Source organism: Carettochelys insculpta, chromosome 2, assembly GCF_033958435.1.
Source record: "Carettochelys insculpta isolate YL-2023 chromosome 2, ASM3395843v1, whole genome shotgun sequence".
NCBI classification, from domain to species: Eukaryota; Metazoa; Chordata; order Testudines; family Carettochelyidae; genus Carettochelys; species Carettochelys insculpta.
This window is the reverse complement of record NC_134138.1, coordinates 277,268,153-277,284,941: the sequence shown is the minus strand read 5'-3', so window position 1 is coordinate 277,284,941 and position 16,789 is coordinate 277,268,153. Positions and strand designations below refer to the sequence as shown.

The following is a 16,789-nucleotide window of genomic DNA, read 5'->3' as shown; positions in this document are numbered from 1 at the left end:
CAGTGTGGAGTTCACCAGCAGTGGGGACTGCCACCCTGGGGTGCCAGAGAATGGGGCAGCTGCCCCACAGAGGAGCTTCCCTGCAGCAGGAGCTGCTGCCACAAGGTGCAAAGCTCTGGGGAACAGGGCAGCCACCCCATGGAGGAGCTCCCTGGCAGGAGAAGCTGCCACCACAGGACACAGGGTGCCAGGGAACAGCAGCCCTGCGAAATACAGGACAATTTGCCTATTTGCCTAGAGAGGTGGTGGATTCTCCAGCCCTCAGGTCCCAACTTGACAAGGTCCTGGCTGGGATGACTTAGTGGGGGTTGATCCTGCTTGAAGCAGGGGGCTGGACTAGATGACCTCCTGAGGTCCCTTCCAGCCCTAGGATTCTGTTTTTCTAAAAAGGTTGGGATGCCTGTGAGACAGCTTAAGTAAGCGACTGTCCCGGGGAAAATGGACCAGATGGCCACCCTTTTCCTCAAGCTCTCAGTCCCTCACCTGGAGTCTTTGGGGATGTTTTTCAGGAAGACTCTACCCAGGCCTAGCACAGACTGAACTAAGGGATCTTAACCACTCCATCATCCATCTCTGCTTAGACATCAGTAAGAAATCCTGGCAGGCCACTTACATCAGCTTTTGCAGACATTCCGTAGCTGACAGGAAGCACTTGTCTTTGACAAGAGAATGTCTCTGAAAGGGAGATAAATGTTTGTGCTAGTAGCTGGACAGTTGTCGCTGTGTTGATTCCACAGTATTAGAGACACAAGGTGGGGAAGGTTCTCTCTGACTGGACCAACCTCTGCTGGGATGAGAGAAAAGCTTTCGAGCCACAGTGTGTCTCTCTCACCAACAAAGCTTGGTCCAAAATGGTATTCACTCCTCCATTCGTGGTTGGTATAATCATTTAAAGACATTGGCCAAAGATATTAGCTTGTCCAGTAATTTGGGAAGCCTTAGGTGGTCTTTGAAACCCCTTGATTCAGCAAAGCGCACGTTATACAGTAATTTCTATAGATGGTCTTTCCTCTAGGGATGTTAAAGAGCAAGTAATCTGGTAACCAAGTAACTGCCCAAATTTCTGTCAGTTGCTTAGTTAACTGCCCTCCCTCCCATCCTGCTGCTCTGCATTTAAAAGGCTGAGCTGGGAAGCAGGTTGGCTCAGCTTCTGTCCTGGCTGAGGGGACCGGCTCTTTCCTCGCTGAGCTCCTTCCCCCTCCCCCGCCACTCTGCATTTAAACTTTACATGCAGAGAGGGAAGGGAGGGGGAGAGGATCCAATCCCCTCTGCAGGAACAGAAGCTGAGTCAGCCTGAGTGCTGGCTGAGGCTTTTAAATGCAGAGCAGCAGGAGAAACTGCCTGATCCCAGGGCAAGCAGGGACAGCGGCTGAGCCAGCCCCTCGGTATTTATTTGGGGCCGGGGCTGCAGATGCTTATTGGTTAGTTGTGCAACCAGACAGATACTCTGTGACCTCCCTACTTTCCTCCCAGAGGGCTTCAGCAGCAGCAGCAGCAGCAGCAGCAGCAATCTGTTCACTGACGAAATGCAGCCGCCCGGGCCGCAGAGCAGTGCATCAGCAGCAGAACCCTGCATGGCCTGACCTTCTCAGGTTAGAGTCATCTGACTAGCTCCTCCTGCCTGTAGGGTTGGTGCAGTGACGGCTGAGTTCCCTGCTCCCAACAGGCACTGCTCATCCGCGGCGCTGTGCTCACAGAGCACATGCTGTGGGTGGGGGACACTGATTTGTCTCTGCAGCACACGGTGCCGGACGACTACAAATGGCAGGAGAGGTGCATGCGGCCACCAGCTTGATCCCAATGGCCAGGAGCCAGCTGGAGACTGACCACGTTCACAGGAGTCCCCACCAGGCTGACTCCTAAAGAGGAGGCGGTGGCACTGATAGGTTTGGGTCAGGCGAGTTCTTTCGAGCCATCTCAGGCCATCTGAGCTCAGCCCAGGCGTGTGTTCAAACCTGATTTTTAAATTTGCCCTGAGCAGAACTCTGGAATGGAATGCTGATGTTTTGCGTCGTGCAGCAACATGGCGCACCTGCTTGGGACGGGAAGGAAGTTAGTACCTACCACTGTGGACTCTAGAAACTGCCATAATACAGACAAGTGAACTCCTGCAACAGCGTGGCAGTGCCCTGTGCTTTTAAGATAGAAATCCCACCGATAATACTGGACGTCTTTTGTCCATATCTTGTCTATTGTCCCCATTTTTTTCCTGCATCCAGCCTCTATTGTATCCAGTGCTCTGGTGTCCATGATCGGTTATTGATGTGAGATTTATTCAGACCTAAGGCCCAGCTCTTCAGCTGCTGTCATTCTGCATGGCTCCATTCTTTTAAAGTGGTTTCACTCTAGTCAATAGAGCTGCCCCAGTTTTCTCTGAGATACTATTCCAGCCTTGCTACCTACCTGATTGGTCGTTAACGTGAGATCTTTGAGAGGCCACAGGTGCCTGAAAGAGAGAGCAGCTGTGATGTACAGACCTATTTTCAAGTCCATTCCCATGTTACACTCTCGATGCTCAGGCACTCATTCACCCTGAGCTAGAGAAACGCTTGGTGGAACCACCACCACCACGAGTTCTGATTCTCTACTCTAGCACCATCCTAGAACCAGGAACTGTTGAATTAACTGAACCAAAAGGAATGACCCCAATTTAAGAACTAGTGGAGAATCAGGCCTGTGTCACAGTGTGTTGGTTCTTTCAACTCTGAGTCACCATTCACCATATGCCCCTCTGAGACCCTTCTGACTTGAAGTAAAACCATTCGCTTGGTAAAGCAACTGGAAGACTCTGGCTGGACAGAGACACATCCAGGAATGAGGGGAACAAGATCTGCATGGAAAATGTAAGTCCTGGCCCTTCAATAACACTCCTGACATGCAGGAATGCAATCTACGTTGCTGGTACAGTGTCAAAGTATTAACACTGCCACACAGGAAAAGTTTAAGTACTAGAACTAATCGTGGGTCTATCACTGAATTTTTGCTTCCCACACCCAACAGAACTTTTCCCTGCTGTGCCCCAGCAGTTTTGGGGATCTGTTTGGTGCTGTGTTACTCACTTCTGTACGTCCAGGAACTCTAGCAGCTTAACATCAGGGAATAAGCTCAGATCCACAATCCCCTGGCAGTAGAGGTCATCTTCCTTTTCATGGTAGAGCATGTACAGCATGAACAGCTCCGGGTAGAAACAGGGCAAGATGAGAGGCAGAATCACTCCATATGCATTCAAGTCACTGAGGTAGAGAGGAAAGCCAAGATGAGTCCTACCGATGGTTGATACCCGCCTGTTAAAGGTTCTGTTAACACAGGATGTAAGATAAGGCTCAACATATGCCATCTTAAGGATGTCTCCATCTCTCCCCTGCCCACCTTTCCAGAGTTCAGTACTGTAAGGGGATATGCTTGTGGCCAGTTCAGAATACAACATTCATAGCAGTTAAGATCAAGAGTAATCAGGTTGTGGGACATGGGCGATGGAGACTCAGGATGAAATTGTTCAACCCTTTTGCCCCGCACAGAACAATGGTCAACAGGGTGACTGTCAGTTCGTGGCTTTACTTCCTCATGTGCGTCATAGATGCGTCTCCTGAGCTCACAGCCAACATCAGAACTAATTGGGGGACTGGTCCCAAGATGGAAATAAGTGAAAATTTGTTGGAATAGATCTCCATCTCCAACCAGCCACAACAGCTATTTGACTGCACCACAGCAGCCATAGGAAACAAGATTGTCTCCAGGCCTAACATTTCTGTAGAAGATGTAACCCAAATATGATCCAATTAAACTCAAATGGACCACCTTTTCGCTCCATCTTTTGTCTCCACATGTGGTTGGCCTTTCTGCTCCAATGCCAGATGAAGTAAACCTCTGCAAGGCAAGTTAGAAGACGACTTAGATGCTTGTTTTCAATGTTAGCTCAGTTATTTATTGATAAGCACTAGCCAAATCCTCTCCCTCTTTCCTTCCCCAAATGGCAGCTATAACAGTACCAGTACAAAGAAGACGAACAGCTTACTTAGCACACTCAAATGAAAGAATACTTTGTTGAAGGTGGAATAACTTGTTCTGGGTGACCATTTTAGATCTCTGGACTGGGGGCTTTCAACCTTTGCATAGAAACCCCTGCTGGGACAGAGTTTAGTACCTGAAGATGACAAGTAGGCCTACTTGTCAGCTCACAACAGATTACTTGAATTACATTGCTAGAATGAATTTCCGTATCACCTGCATCCATAAGGAATCCTCCTGGGATTAAGTCTCTAGAAGAGACAACATAATGTAAGAACGGCCACACTGGGTCAACTGTCCATTGAACCCAGTATCCTATCTTCCAACAGCGGCCAAAGTTAGGTGCTTCCCAGGGAATGAACAGAACAAAGCAATTAAGTGATCCATCCCGTATTGTCCACTCCTGGCTTCCGGCAAACAGGCGCTAGGAAACTCAAAACATGGTGTTGCATCCCTGCCCTTCCTGGCTCATCAGCATTGAGGGACCTATCCTCCATGAATTTGTCTAGGTTTTTGTTTTTTTTTTTTAAACTGGTACAGTCGTGGTTTTCACAACATGCCCTGGCAAGGAGTTCCACAGGTTGTCTGTGCCTTGTATGAAGAAAAAACTTCCTTGTGTTTGTTTTAAACCCTAGCAATTTCATTTGTTGACTTCTAGTTCTCACTGAAAACGAGTAAACACCACACCAGTCAGGACTATATAGACCTCCATCACATCACTCCTCATCTCTTTTCCAAGTTGAGAAGTCTCAGTCTTTTCCATCTCGTCTCAGACAGAAGCCATTTGATACCCCTCATCATTTCAGTTGCCCTTCTCTGTGCCTTTTCCAAGGCACATTAATGTCTAAGGTGATCCCATTTGTAGGGCTGCCACAGTGTTTCCACTCTCACAGATCCGCAATAGCTTTGTGTCTCTAGACAGCGTATCGGATCAAGAAAGATGCCTGAAAACATCTTGTTCTGGAGAACTTCTCAGTTCATCTGTGAGCACAAGAGGTCAGTTGGAAAAATAGACGTATCTAAAGTGCAGCTGTCCTCTGCAAGTCAGCTAAACATGGGACTCTGTCTCAGTATTTCCTAAACCAAATCTGTTCTAGTTAGTTAGGCTGTGTCAGATTGCCGAAAAATGCAAAAATACACAAATGCATTGCACAATTTGCTTATCTCTTGCTGACAGTTCTGTTGGGAAAGCCTCTCCCAACATTTGGTCGTTCTACACAGGGCCAAATGTTGGGAAAACCCCCTCTGCTGAGACATCCCTTCATCCTTGTGGAACAGGGAGGATAGAGATGTCAGCAAAATGCCTATGATGTGGCAGACTTCTGCCAGGACACCTCCAGTCTCCTGACAAAAGCCTGCAGTGTAGAGACAGCCTTAGAGATTTAGTTGGTTCCCAGCTTTGGAGCCAGCTGGGTTCTTCCTCTCACACATCACCAGTAAGGAAGGTGTGAAGACAAATGTAGGCCATACAGCCATTTTGTTTAGTGGGTTCATACAACCCTCAACAGCCTGCTGATGCACCAGGAGGAACAGAATCCAACCCCTTCTGTAGATTGTATTGCTTTTGCCGATGACACAGGAGTAAAAATCACCCCCTTTTGGAAGGTATCAATGTGTGTAGATACAGGGAACAGATCTGTTGATTCAGACAGATCTTTTAATTTTTCTATAGCCACTCTTCAAAGTAGCACTTCCTTCAGCTATAGTTCAGGAGACTCCAAGGGGGCAGGTTACCCCACATCTGCGTACTAAGGCATTTCTCACCATTTCCTCTGAATTGTCTGCTGCTGGCCGTTGCCTGAGATAAGAAATGGTCTAGATCAGTAGCTCCCAATCTTTTCATTACTGTGGACCCACAATCACCCCCTAAAACCATTCTTGGACCCCCAACCACCACCCAAAAGGTTTGCAGACCCCCATCAAAGCCAATTCTCTTTTTTTTTTTTAATAATTTTATTTCTTTTATTTTTCCTCACAGACCCCCTGAAATACCCAGGTTGGGAACCACTGGTCTAGATGGACAATGGATCTGATTCAGCATGGCACATGTTATCTTCCCAGAATTCCTGTGGCACCTTATAGACTAAGATATTTTAGAGCACAAGCATTTGTGGGCAAAGCAAGTCTTTGCCCATGAAAGCTTATGCTCCAAAATATCTGTTAGGTTCTAAGGTGCCACAGGACTTCTTGTTGTTTTTGAAGATACTGACTAACATGGCTACCTCTCTCATACTTCCTAGAATTGTATCTGGAGTAAAGGCGAGTAAGCTTAGCTAGGCATTACAGCAATAAAGGTCATACGCATCAACACTTCAAGACAGACTCCTCTGAAGGCTATCTGATAGAAAGAGACTGGACTGGCCCAAAGTACATGAGTAAAACTGACTACCTAGCAAGTGTTCCTTGCCAGAATATGGAAGCCAATTACACATGGGACTTACTGGTAAAACTCCCATATTTTCTTGGCATAGTACTTGACTTCCTCTTGGGCCATGTTCAGCAGGTGCTTGTTTGCCCCAATCCCAGAGTAGGTTGCCTGAAAAGCTAATGTCAGGGCATTCAGCAGCTTTCCTAGTGGGTGCAGGGAAGACTTAAAAGCCTGCAAGACAATGAGGAAAGTTTGGCGTTTGTTAAGAAATGAACTGCAAAGATGAGTCTTCCCTTTAGACTGGCAGGAGAGGGATGTTCAAATCCAAGCCACAGATTAACCAGAGAGACAATCTAGCCTACGGAAAATGGTCTGGTGGCCCTTGGTCTATACCCAGGCACATCCCAAGGGGGGACAGCCTCCTGGCAGATAGCGAACCACCCAGCTCCATCTCCAGGTGGCCTCTGCCTAAAGCCGGCCTGGCTGGATTCTATTTAGATCCATCTCTTAGTGGAAAATGCTGCTATTCTCTTGACTGAATCCGCTCACACTGAAGTTGATGCCTGTAGACACTACAGCCATACAAACAGCATTTTGCCATTAGCCTTCAGTGGCAAGCAAGGTCAGGCTCCCTGCAGAGGCTGACAAGGGCTGGAAGAGATTCAACTCCCACAGGGCTGGTCCTTCCATGGTTTTCACAACAGCAAAAGATTTGTACTGCCCCTGCTTGTGCTGTGCAGTTAGACATGAAGTTTCAGCCTCCAAAGCAATCCAGTCTGCCCATGAAAGCTTATGCTCTAATACATCTGTTAGTCTACAGGGTGCCACAGGACTTTATTGTTTTCACGGATACAGACTAACATGGCTACTCCCCAATATTTGAAAACAGTCCAGCTAAGCCTCTTCTCTGCCACCACCAGACCTCCCAAGACTCCCAAAAGAGAACCCTGGATGTTACTGGCTGTGGATTGGTCAGAACTGCTGGCCCTCCCCAGTTAGCACAGTCAACTCTCCGACTGCAGGGGACTCAGCCACCAGTGAGCGAATTCCTCTTGAAGCGGGAGGAAAAGCTGCCAAGTAATTGTAAGCCGCCTGAATGTGTCTGTCCCTGATACGGCAGCCACAGGATCTAATTGTCACTTCATTCCTCTGGTCCCATCCCCATCCCAGCCCTTCTATTTAGGGCTCTGACCAGGGTTGCACCTAATGTTTTGCATCCATGGGCAGAATAAATTTTGCTACCAAGGCCTGTGTGGATGTGCACCACCCATAGAAACACATCCTGTTGGCTGTGGGTGCTCTGCTGATCAGCTGGGCAGCAGATGAATCCCTCCTGGGTGGCCACCCAAATGCTCAGCCCTCAGGAAACATAGGCTTTGCCATATATTATGCAAGCTGAGGCCCAGTTCAGTATAGGGCCAGTAGGGCTCTGCCTGCATGGAGCCTTTTGCAGGGCTGGAGGTCTCATTTGGGCATTCCACTGAACAGCAGCTGTGTTTGTATTTTGAAAGGAGCCCTGTGCATTTCTGGGAGCTCCAGGACCCTGGGCCCCACAGTGCATTCTGAGTGGTACCTTTTGTAAATAACACTGGAGCGACTCCCCATCCTGATGCTGAACTAGTTCTTCAAGGACATCTTCTATCTTCCCGGAGACATCCTCAGGCCCCCTGCCAGGTGCGAAACAATTGCCAAGGTGATGGAGGAGTTGTTTTTTGCACCCCTTGGGCCTAACTGCTGTACCTTGTGCTTTGCAGAGCCACCCGCTACCTGAGTCGTGAGCGCTCTGCACAGAAGGAACAGACTCCTGAGGCAGACAAGAGTCAGCCTCTCCCTTGCATTTATGGCCTATCCACAACTTTCGCCTCAGACTGCTGTATTTACACGGAGTTACTTTCCCCCCTCTTCTGCTTCCTGTGATGTAAAGTTTATTGGCTAAACCATTCCTGAGAGGGAGGGGCAGAACTTAAACCAACCAATGAGGCACTGGGATCCCTTCAAATTGCAGATCAAACGGGGTATAAGGCACTTGATTAGCTGAATACCTCCAAGTCTCTCCTACCGTGAGCACCAAGGTGTGCAGTGAACTCTGGCATTGAGTAGTTATCAGCTGCATTGTAAGCACCTTTAATTCTCAGGTTCTGGTCTCAGGCCTCAGCCAGACAATGCCACCCACAGACAGACTTGCCGGGGTGGTCAGACAACCTGAGATCAAGCCGTGAACCCCAAAGCTGAACATTCTAGCCCCCCAGGTTCACCCCCTCTGCGGCCAGACAAGCCTGTTTTCACCTTTGGCAGAAGAGGTACTCCTGAGACTTCCGCAGCTCCTTGCTGGTCTGTACGTGGAAGCCCGTGAAGGACTCTTCCATTTCTTCCTTGCAGCCAGAGCGGATGAATTCCAGAAACTGGTCACAGATCCCCTGCCATCTCTTCTCCACTGGGAATTCATCAAGACCCAACTGACTGCACAAGACAGACAATGTTAGGTCTTCCTCCCACCTCTTCCTACACTCCCATTGACCGTGCCCTTCTAATCATCTCACGAACACATTTTTCCCAGCCACCAACACAAGCCCTGGGGCAGAGAGATTTAGGAGCATCCTAGGGGATGTAACGAGGCGCAACAGGAAAAAGTTTGGCAGTGGTCAGCTTAGACTTATTCTGCTGGCAGTGAGATTCATTTGACCAGAGGGTCCCAAAGTGTGACACGTGGACTACTGGTGGTCCAGAGTGGACAAGTCCTGTGTTATGGGCTCTCCTTCCTGCTTACAGCTGCTTCTGCAAACACAGAGGCTCTTTTCAGTAACAACAACAATAAGTCCTGTGACACCTTATAGACTAACAGATATTATGGAGCATAAGCTTTTGTGGGCAAAGACCCACTTCATCAGATGCATGAGTAGAGGGGAGAGCGAATCATGTTTCAGAGGAGAATTTAAAGAGGGAGTCTTAGTCAAGGGGAGGGCCAGAGTAGACAAGGTCTATTCAGTCACGAAGGATGTGGCCCACCTGCACATCTACTAATATAATATATACCATCATGTGCCAGCAATGCCCCACTGCAGTTTACATTGGCCAAACTGGACAGTCTCTACGTAAAAGAATAAATGGACATAAATCAGACATCAGGAACGGTAACATACAGAAACCTGTAGAACACTTCAATCTCCCTGGATACTCAGTAACAGATTTAAAAGCAGCTGTCCTACAACAAAAAAGCTTCAAAAGTAAACTGCCAAGAGAAATTTCAGAGCTGCAATTCATTTGCAGATTTACCTCCATCAACCAGGGATTGAACAGAGAGTGGCTGGCCCATTACAAAAGCAGTTCCTCCACTCTTGATGTTCATACCTCCACATTAGCTCCTGATAATGGGTCACATCCCCCCTGACTGAACTGACTTGATTCCTCCTCTCTTGGGTCGAGTCTACACTTGGGCAAATCTTTGAAATGGCTGTGCTAATGGCCAAATCAGAGAATACTTTTCAGCACCTTATTAGCATGCTGCCGGACATGGCACTTCGAAATTGCCTTGTTTCGCTCATGCACAGTTCATCTACATGGGGCTCTGTTCCAAAAGGACCCCCACGTAGATGAGCTGCATGCGAGTGAAATGTGGCACTTTCAAAGTGCCGCAGCTGGCAGCATGCTCATGAGGCACTGAATGTTCATTTCAGTACCACGTTAGTATCCTCTGATTTGGCCATTAGCATAGCCATTTTGAAGTTTTCCCTTTGTGTAGACTTAGCCTTGATATTCACAACCTCACATTAATTGCTGATAATGGGCCATATCCTCTGTGACTGAATAGAGCTTTTCAACTCTGGCCCTCCGCTTGACTGAGACTCCCTCTTTAAATCCTCCTCTGAAACACTCCCCCCAGCCCCACTCCTGCATCAGACGAAGGAGGTCTTTGCCCACAAAAGCTTGTGCTCCAAAATATCTGTTAGTCTAAGATGCCACAGGACTTCTTGTTGTTTTTGAAGATACAGACTAACTCAGCCACTCTCTGATACTTTTCAGTAAAGACTCCAGAAGCAGCTGGTATCAGAACCAGCCCAGCTACCTCTGCTGATAACTGCTGCTACATGAGCAGAGGAAAGAGGATCAACTGTCAGGCAACAAAGGTGCCAGCCACAAGTTGTGAGGAAGCATCCTGGGGAGAAGGAAATGATGTAACCAGGTTGCCTATCCAGGAATTTATCTCGGGGAAAACTGGCAGCATTCATCTGCTGCCTTAACGGATGTATCAAGAGCTGGGACTGACCCAGAACTTCTCTGCTGCAATGCGCACCACCCAGCTCACTCCCACTTGCATTGCAATGACTATCTCCAATGGAGAAGGAGGCTGTGGACGTTTCACACCCCTCTCCAGAGGGCTCTGCTACTGGGGACCTTGCAACAGATACTGTGCTGGAGGGATCTGGTCACTGGGTTCAAGTCAGAATTACTGTTGCCTGCTTCCTTCATAGGAAAATAGTCACCGTGCAAGAAGATCCAACCTACTCACCATGCTTCCTAATTCAAGCTGTCCATGCCCCGCTAAACAATTCACATGGTGTCACTCTATCCTTGTATCGCTGTCCATTCTAATACCCTGTTCCTACCTCATCTGTCAGTACACTGCAAACATGAGAAGGGGGCAGGTAGTAAGCCAAATATTTAACCCTCACTTTTCCCTCTTTTTGTGAAGCAGAAATGTCGGATTGGAAAAGGATCTCGAGACCTGAGCTGCCTCATGGCCCCACACGGTGGCAAGACCAGGGTATGTAGGACATCTCTGCCAGGTTTTTAATGTGTTCTTAGAAACCTTCAGTGCGAGCTCTTAACTCTTCTAGGTGGCAAGGTCTTCTTAGCGGGCTAGATGGATGGAAACGGCACCTCCAAAAACCCCCATGAGGCTTTGAGGAAAGGCTGCCCTTGTGCTTATGGCTCTGAATTGAACTCAAAACTCCTGGCTCTTCCCTCAGGCTCAACAGTGGCTTTAAGAAAGTCAGTTCATCTGCACATCTGTAAAATGAGGGAGTTTTCTTTCTCCTTTAGCCACCCTTGTTTATGTAGACTCTGCTCTGTGGGATGGGGCTGCGTTGTTGCTTGGACGTACAGTACCTAATGCTGCGAGGATACGGGAGGTGCTAGTGGAATACGACTCACAGCCCATGGAGTTATTTCCTGTCACTCACACTTTGGTTATTGAGTCATCCCGCTGGTCGCTGGAAGTGTTCAGAATTCCTTGCGTCTGGAGCCCGTGGCCAGATTTGTTACTGAACGTGCCCTCCAGAGTGAAGCCATTGGAAAAGGTCAGCTTTCCCTGAAAGCACAAAATAAAGGCTTATTCTACCATGCTCTCAGTGAGCGGGAGGTTGGAGAAGGGTCCAGTCCCACCCTTGTGAAACCCACAAGCAGGAAGTCTGTTTAAGAAGGTGATTTCCACCAAAAGGGCCATATGTTGACTCATGCATCTGATGAAGCGGGTCTTTGCCCATGAAAGCTTATGCTCCAAAATATCTGTTAATCTATAAGGTGTCACAGGACTTCTTGTTTTTATATGTTGGAAGGAAGACAGGAGAGCTCAGGACCCAAGAGTCAGAAGTCCATTCAACTTGAGTGACATTGTCCATACCAATTGGACTCAGGGTGTGGAAAACCTGTCTGAAATACAAAGTAAGGGACTAATATGACGAGTAGAAATCTAATGTTCGTCATTGCTTCTGTGCCACAAAGGTCTTGGCCTAAGCTTAAAGAGATGGCTCCATCTCTAAGCCAGGGTGAATGCAAAGTTTGGAAGCCTAATTTCTGTTTAGTGCCTCCCCTTTCCTGTAAGGCACCAGCAGGCTTGGCATCATTGGTGCAGAGGTGAGTAGAAGGAGATGCCCATATAAAATGCACCTGGAAAGCTTAAGAATGTAAGACTGGCCATACTGGAACAGACCAAAGGTCCATTTATCCCAGTATCTGGTCTTCTGACAGTGGCCAATGCCAGAGGGAGTGATCAGAACAGGTAATCATCAAGTGATCCCTCTCCCGTCGCCCTTTCCCAGCTGTGACAAACAGTAGCTAGGGACACCATTCCCACCTATCCTGGCTAATAGCCATTTAAATATCTATCCTCCATGAATGTATGTAACTCTTACTAAACCCTGCTGAAGTCCTGGCCTTTTCTACATCCTCTGGCAAAGAGTTCCACAGGTTGACTGTCCTTTGTGTGAAGAAATATTTCCTTCTGATTGTTTTGAACTTCCTACCTATTAATTACATTTGGTGACCCCTGGTTCTTATTTTATGGAAACAAGAATATAACTTTTCCTTATTTGTTTTCTCAACACCAGTCATGATTTTATAGAGCTCTATCATATCCCACTTTATTAACCTCTTTTCTAGGCTACAGAGTCCCAGTCTTTGTAATCTCACCTCCTACGACAGCCATTCCAAGAAAGCTTGCAAGAGAAGGGTCCCTTCTGAGTACTTGTTACTACTAAGGCAAGCCCTGTTCTGAGAAACTAGGCCCCTAGGGTGGCAGATGGGAAGTTCTATGGTGGCCTGATTGCAGCTAGGAGGTTTAATGAGTTTAGAAATTAAACAGTTCAATGTAGCCATCCTGCTTAGCTTGTGAGCCAAAGGTCAAGGCCTGAAGAGGTCTCTCGTCAGTCGTGGTGGTAGATGTGCCCAAGTGCTTTAGCTGAACTTAAGAAAACTCAGCCCTGACACCCTAGTCGTAAGATGCTTAAGCCCCATCAACTTCTTGTAGGCCAGCTGCTAGCCAACACAACAATCCATGTATTGCTGAGCACCACTGTCAAAACAAAAAAGCAGTAAAGTAGCACTTTAAAGACTAACAAAATAATTTATTAGGTGACCACTGTATGGATGGTAAATAAACGTGATACAACCCTTGCTTGACCTAGTAACAAGCTGGAGGCTTCGCAAGTTAAAGGACTGTAGGATAATCACGTTCACTGTGTATTTGTTTGTGCTCAGCAGCAAAATGCTTCAATATATTGATTGAAATGGTCATCCTCGTGTTTTGCAATTAAACCACCCAAGCAAATGGGGCAGCTCACAACTCTGAGCTATTGTTTCAGGCTAGTGTGGACTCAGGTACCAAAGCGGTGTTGTTTTTGCACTGTTTTCTTCTGTAGGGATCTCTAAACCACTAAGAGGCTAAAAGCTTTTTAGAAAGCAGATAGAGCTTGTATCCTGGAAAGCAATGTTTGCACCTGATTCTGCACCTACAGAATCACAGAAAGCATGGGCCTCGCTAACTCTTTGCTGCAAAGTTTCTAGTGTTTCTTATTCAGCTTTAAAAAACAAAAATCAAAAAGGAACAGTAACTATTTACAAGAACAATGGCATGAAATCTGAGGGATAAGAATGCCAGCTTTCTTGAAAGTTAGCATTAATACAGCTGGCGCAAGCAGAGGCAAACGACTTACCTTGCCAACAAAGGTCAGATCCCTAGTGAAGTTGCCTTCATAAACGGAGTCATCTTCTAAGAGGAGAATCCCAGACCCCTTGAGATGTAAGAACAGACAGAGTGCAAAGCAGTGAATGACACACATTGGCTCCACTAAGTTATTGCATTTTACCCAATGCAGGCCATTTATGGAGTGTAGCTGCAGAGATCATTTTGTAAAATCCAGCATGGATGGCCAGCTATAGTAGGACAATCCTACTGGGTAGGTGCTGCATGGGAAAGGAGGTTCCTTGCAAGGAAATCAATGTAATAAGCGTCTTTTGTACAGGAGGACTAGTTAAAGTACATTAGGAGGAGCACTGCGAGCAGATCTAGAGAAGTGGTTGTTCCTCTCTATTTGGCACTGGTGTCCAGTTTTGGGCCCCCAGAATAAAAAGGATGTGGATTTGCTGGAGCTGGTTCAGCCAAGGGCAACAAAAATGATTAAGTGGCTGGAGCACATGACCTATGAGGAGAAGCTGAGGGATTTGGGCTTATTTAGTTTATAGAAGAGAAGACTGAGGGGTGATTTAATAGCAGCCTTCAGCTTCCTGAAGGGGAGCTCTAACGAGGATGGAGAGAAACTGTTCTCAGTGGTGTCAGACAGCAGAACAAGGAGCAAAGGTCTGAAGTTACAGAGGGAGACGTGTAGGTTGTATATTTGGAAAAAACTACTTCACCAGGAGGGTGGTGAAGCACTGGAATGCGTTGCCTAGAGAGGTGGTGAATTCTCCATCCCTTGAGGTTTTTAAGTCCCCGCCCTGGAAAGGTCCTTGCTGGGATGACTTAGTTGGGGTTGATCCTACTTGAAGCAAGGGGCTGGACTACATGACCTCCTGAGGTCCCTTCCAGCTCTATGATTCTATGAAAGACTGATTTCATGTCCCAAGCATCTGACTTAAGCAGCTGGTGGTACAGCAGGAGCCAAAGAACTGCCATATATATCAAGCCAGTAGTTCTTCTAGTGCAATATCCCACCTCTGATTGTAGCCAATCAAGTAGCAAGTCTGATTCTGCTACATACCCCAGTACCCATTAATGAGTGGTGTCAGCATCTACAGACATCAACGGTCACAGTATTCACACATCAGAGAAAGCCAGAAGAAACTCTCGAGGGGCTAAACATAGAACACAGTGCTCAGGGGAAGTTGTTTCCTAATTTCTATCACTATTTATTAGGACCTAGAGCAGAAAAAAAATGACATTGAATATTTTGAGCTGGTTGGACTCTGCCAGCACAACGATTCTTCTCTGGGGAAAAGGCTCTATTTGCAAAGACTTTTGTGGGCAAAGTGACAACAGCTCCTTGGCTACCCAGATGATATGCTCTTGTCAATTTCACTTCTTGCTTCTTCCAGGTCATCACTCAGGAACAAGTTCCCTTTGGGTTCTAAGGGGAAAGGACCATGTTTTTGACCTGATCCTGATTCAGGGTTAAATAGTGGCATGTTAAGAGATTTCCATTTTCTATCCTTCCTAGTGTCTAGTGAAATTTAGTTTTCATGAGCCATGCAAGTGGATAATTCTTTTATTAATGTTACTAAATATTTGGCCTCAATGATCAACCTTGTGGTAACAACTTCCATGGGTTTCCTGTTACTTTGCCTGCACCCTGAGGAGTTTATGGGTCAGTTTGTTACAAACCGGAACAGCAACTAGAATAATACAGTCCAAACTCACAGTTGGGTCCCATAGGCACTGTGCCATAACACAGATATGCAAGTTTCCTTCCAATTTCATAGAGTACCTCTTGTTCTAGATCACGAGTAAGTGGTGATACCCCATATGGTACAGTTCAGGTGCGGGAGACCTAAGGGAGGTGGTGAAAAATTGAACACCTAGGCTGCAGGAGGTTATGGGGAAATCTCATCACATGAAGGGTTCTGGGCTTCCCCTCAAGTTAAGAGATGAGCTTGTAGTAATAAACTAATGCTCAAGTGATACTCCCGCCTATGCACCTGGAAGATTCTTACTTTGATACGAGTGTTCTCATCTTTCCAACACCAATAAGGGGTCCCATGTCCATGGAAAGTTATTTACTCACCACCATTTTATCTGCATGAAATGTTCTTTGGTAGCACGCGCCTGACTGGGTGACCACGATGCCCTGTCCGTGCCGGTGGTCGTCTTGCCATATCCCCATGTACCTCTCCCCTCTAGAACAGAGACAGGAGGCTGCCATACACTGCCACTGGACAACTTTGCACAAGACCATTGAGAACTAAGACAAAGAGACAGCTTCACCCCAGGTGAAAGAAACTGCTTACATCTGCCTGGTGCGAGAGCCTGAGCCTTACACCATAGGCAGCTTCTGAACGACTGCCTGGGTGTGCACCCCAGCTTGCAAAAGTGTGTGAATTAGGGACAGATTTAGCAAGATGGGAAAGGCAAGCTGGGAGGTTCTGGTGACACTACCCAGAGTGGTGCCACTGATCAGGGCTCTGCAACTCATATAGGCAAGGATGTCAGACCTTTTCTACATTTGATGTTACACTGATGGCTGATCTTTGGGCTAATCACATGGATGAAAGCCTTCTACTGCAGATGTAAAATCCCATTTAGCGAGTTAACTGGTTAAACTTAACATTGAGCCGGTTACCCAATTAATCGTGGGGTGGGGAGGCTGCTCCAGCCTGGTTGAGCCAGAGTGGCCCCCTCCACTGTGGGCAGGGACTGATTTGGCCAGGCTGGAGTGCCCCCCACCCCCAAGTCCTGACAGGCCCCAAGGGGCTGGAGCAACACCTGTCCCATGGCCTCCCTTTAGGGGGAGGCTTACCAGTTAACCGTTAGCACCCCTACTTCCTACCTGTAGTACAGTGGGGCTTCCCACTCTTCCAAGCTTCTACTTGACAGCAGAAAAGTAAGACTAAACTGTAGCCAAGATAAGGACTGAGCTTTCACAAGGACATAGATTTCCTGTGATGCAGCCAAAGGGGTTGTCTGTCTCCCATGGTTCTTCCCTT

General features: G+C 47.2%; 2 protein-coding genes across 10 annotated transcripts in view; one reads left to right on the top strand and one right to left on the bottom strand.

Annotated features, from left to right (window-relative positions):
* ALS2CL (ALS2 C-terminal like) overlaps positions 1 to 16,789 on the bottom strand; it is an 81,169-nt gene that overhangs the window by 5,676 nt on the left and 58,704 nt on the right. For 6 of the 7 annotated variants that reach the window (XM_074985263.1, XM_074985264.1, XM_074985265.1 and 3 more), the window contains 10 exons: positions 15,871 to 15,982; positions 13,807 to 13,884; positions 11,557 to 11,684; positions 8,663 to 8,836; positions 7,950 to 8,043; positions 6,450 to 6,607; positions 3,799 to 3,867; positions 3,060 to 3,233; positions 2,404 to 2,446; positions 614 to 675 (listed from right to left, as the gene is read on the bottom strand). In XM_074985263.1, the coding sequence (XP_074841364.1) occupies positions 614 to 675; positions 2,404 to 2,446; positions 3,060 to 3,233; positions 3,799 to 3,867; positions 6,450 to 6,607; positions 7,950 to 8,043; positions 8,663 to 8,836; positions 11,557 to 11,684; positions 13,807 to 13,884; positions 15,871 to 15,982 (1,092 nt within the window). The remainder of the gene's footprint in view (positions 1 to 613; positions 676 to 2,403; positions 2,447 to 3,059; positions 3,234 to 3,798; positions 3,868 to 6,449; positions 6,608 to 7,949; positions 8,044 to 8,662; positions 8,837 to 11,556; positions 11,685 to 13,806; positions 13,885 to 15,870; positions 15,983 to 16,789) is intronic. The other variant, XR_012644110.1, reaches the window with a different exon arrangement.
* Positions 1 to 16,789, top strand: part of JMJD4 (jumonji domain containing 4) — a 59,573-nt gene that overhangs the window by 22,208 nt on the left and 20,576 nt on the right. The gene's annotated exons all lie outside the window — the stretch shown is intronic.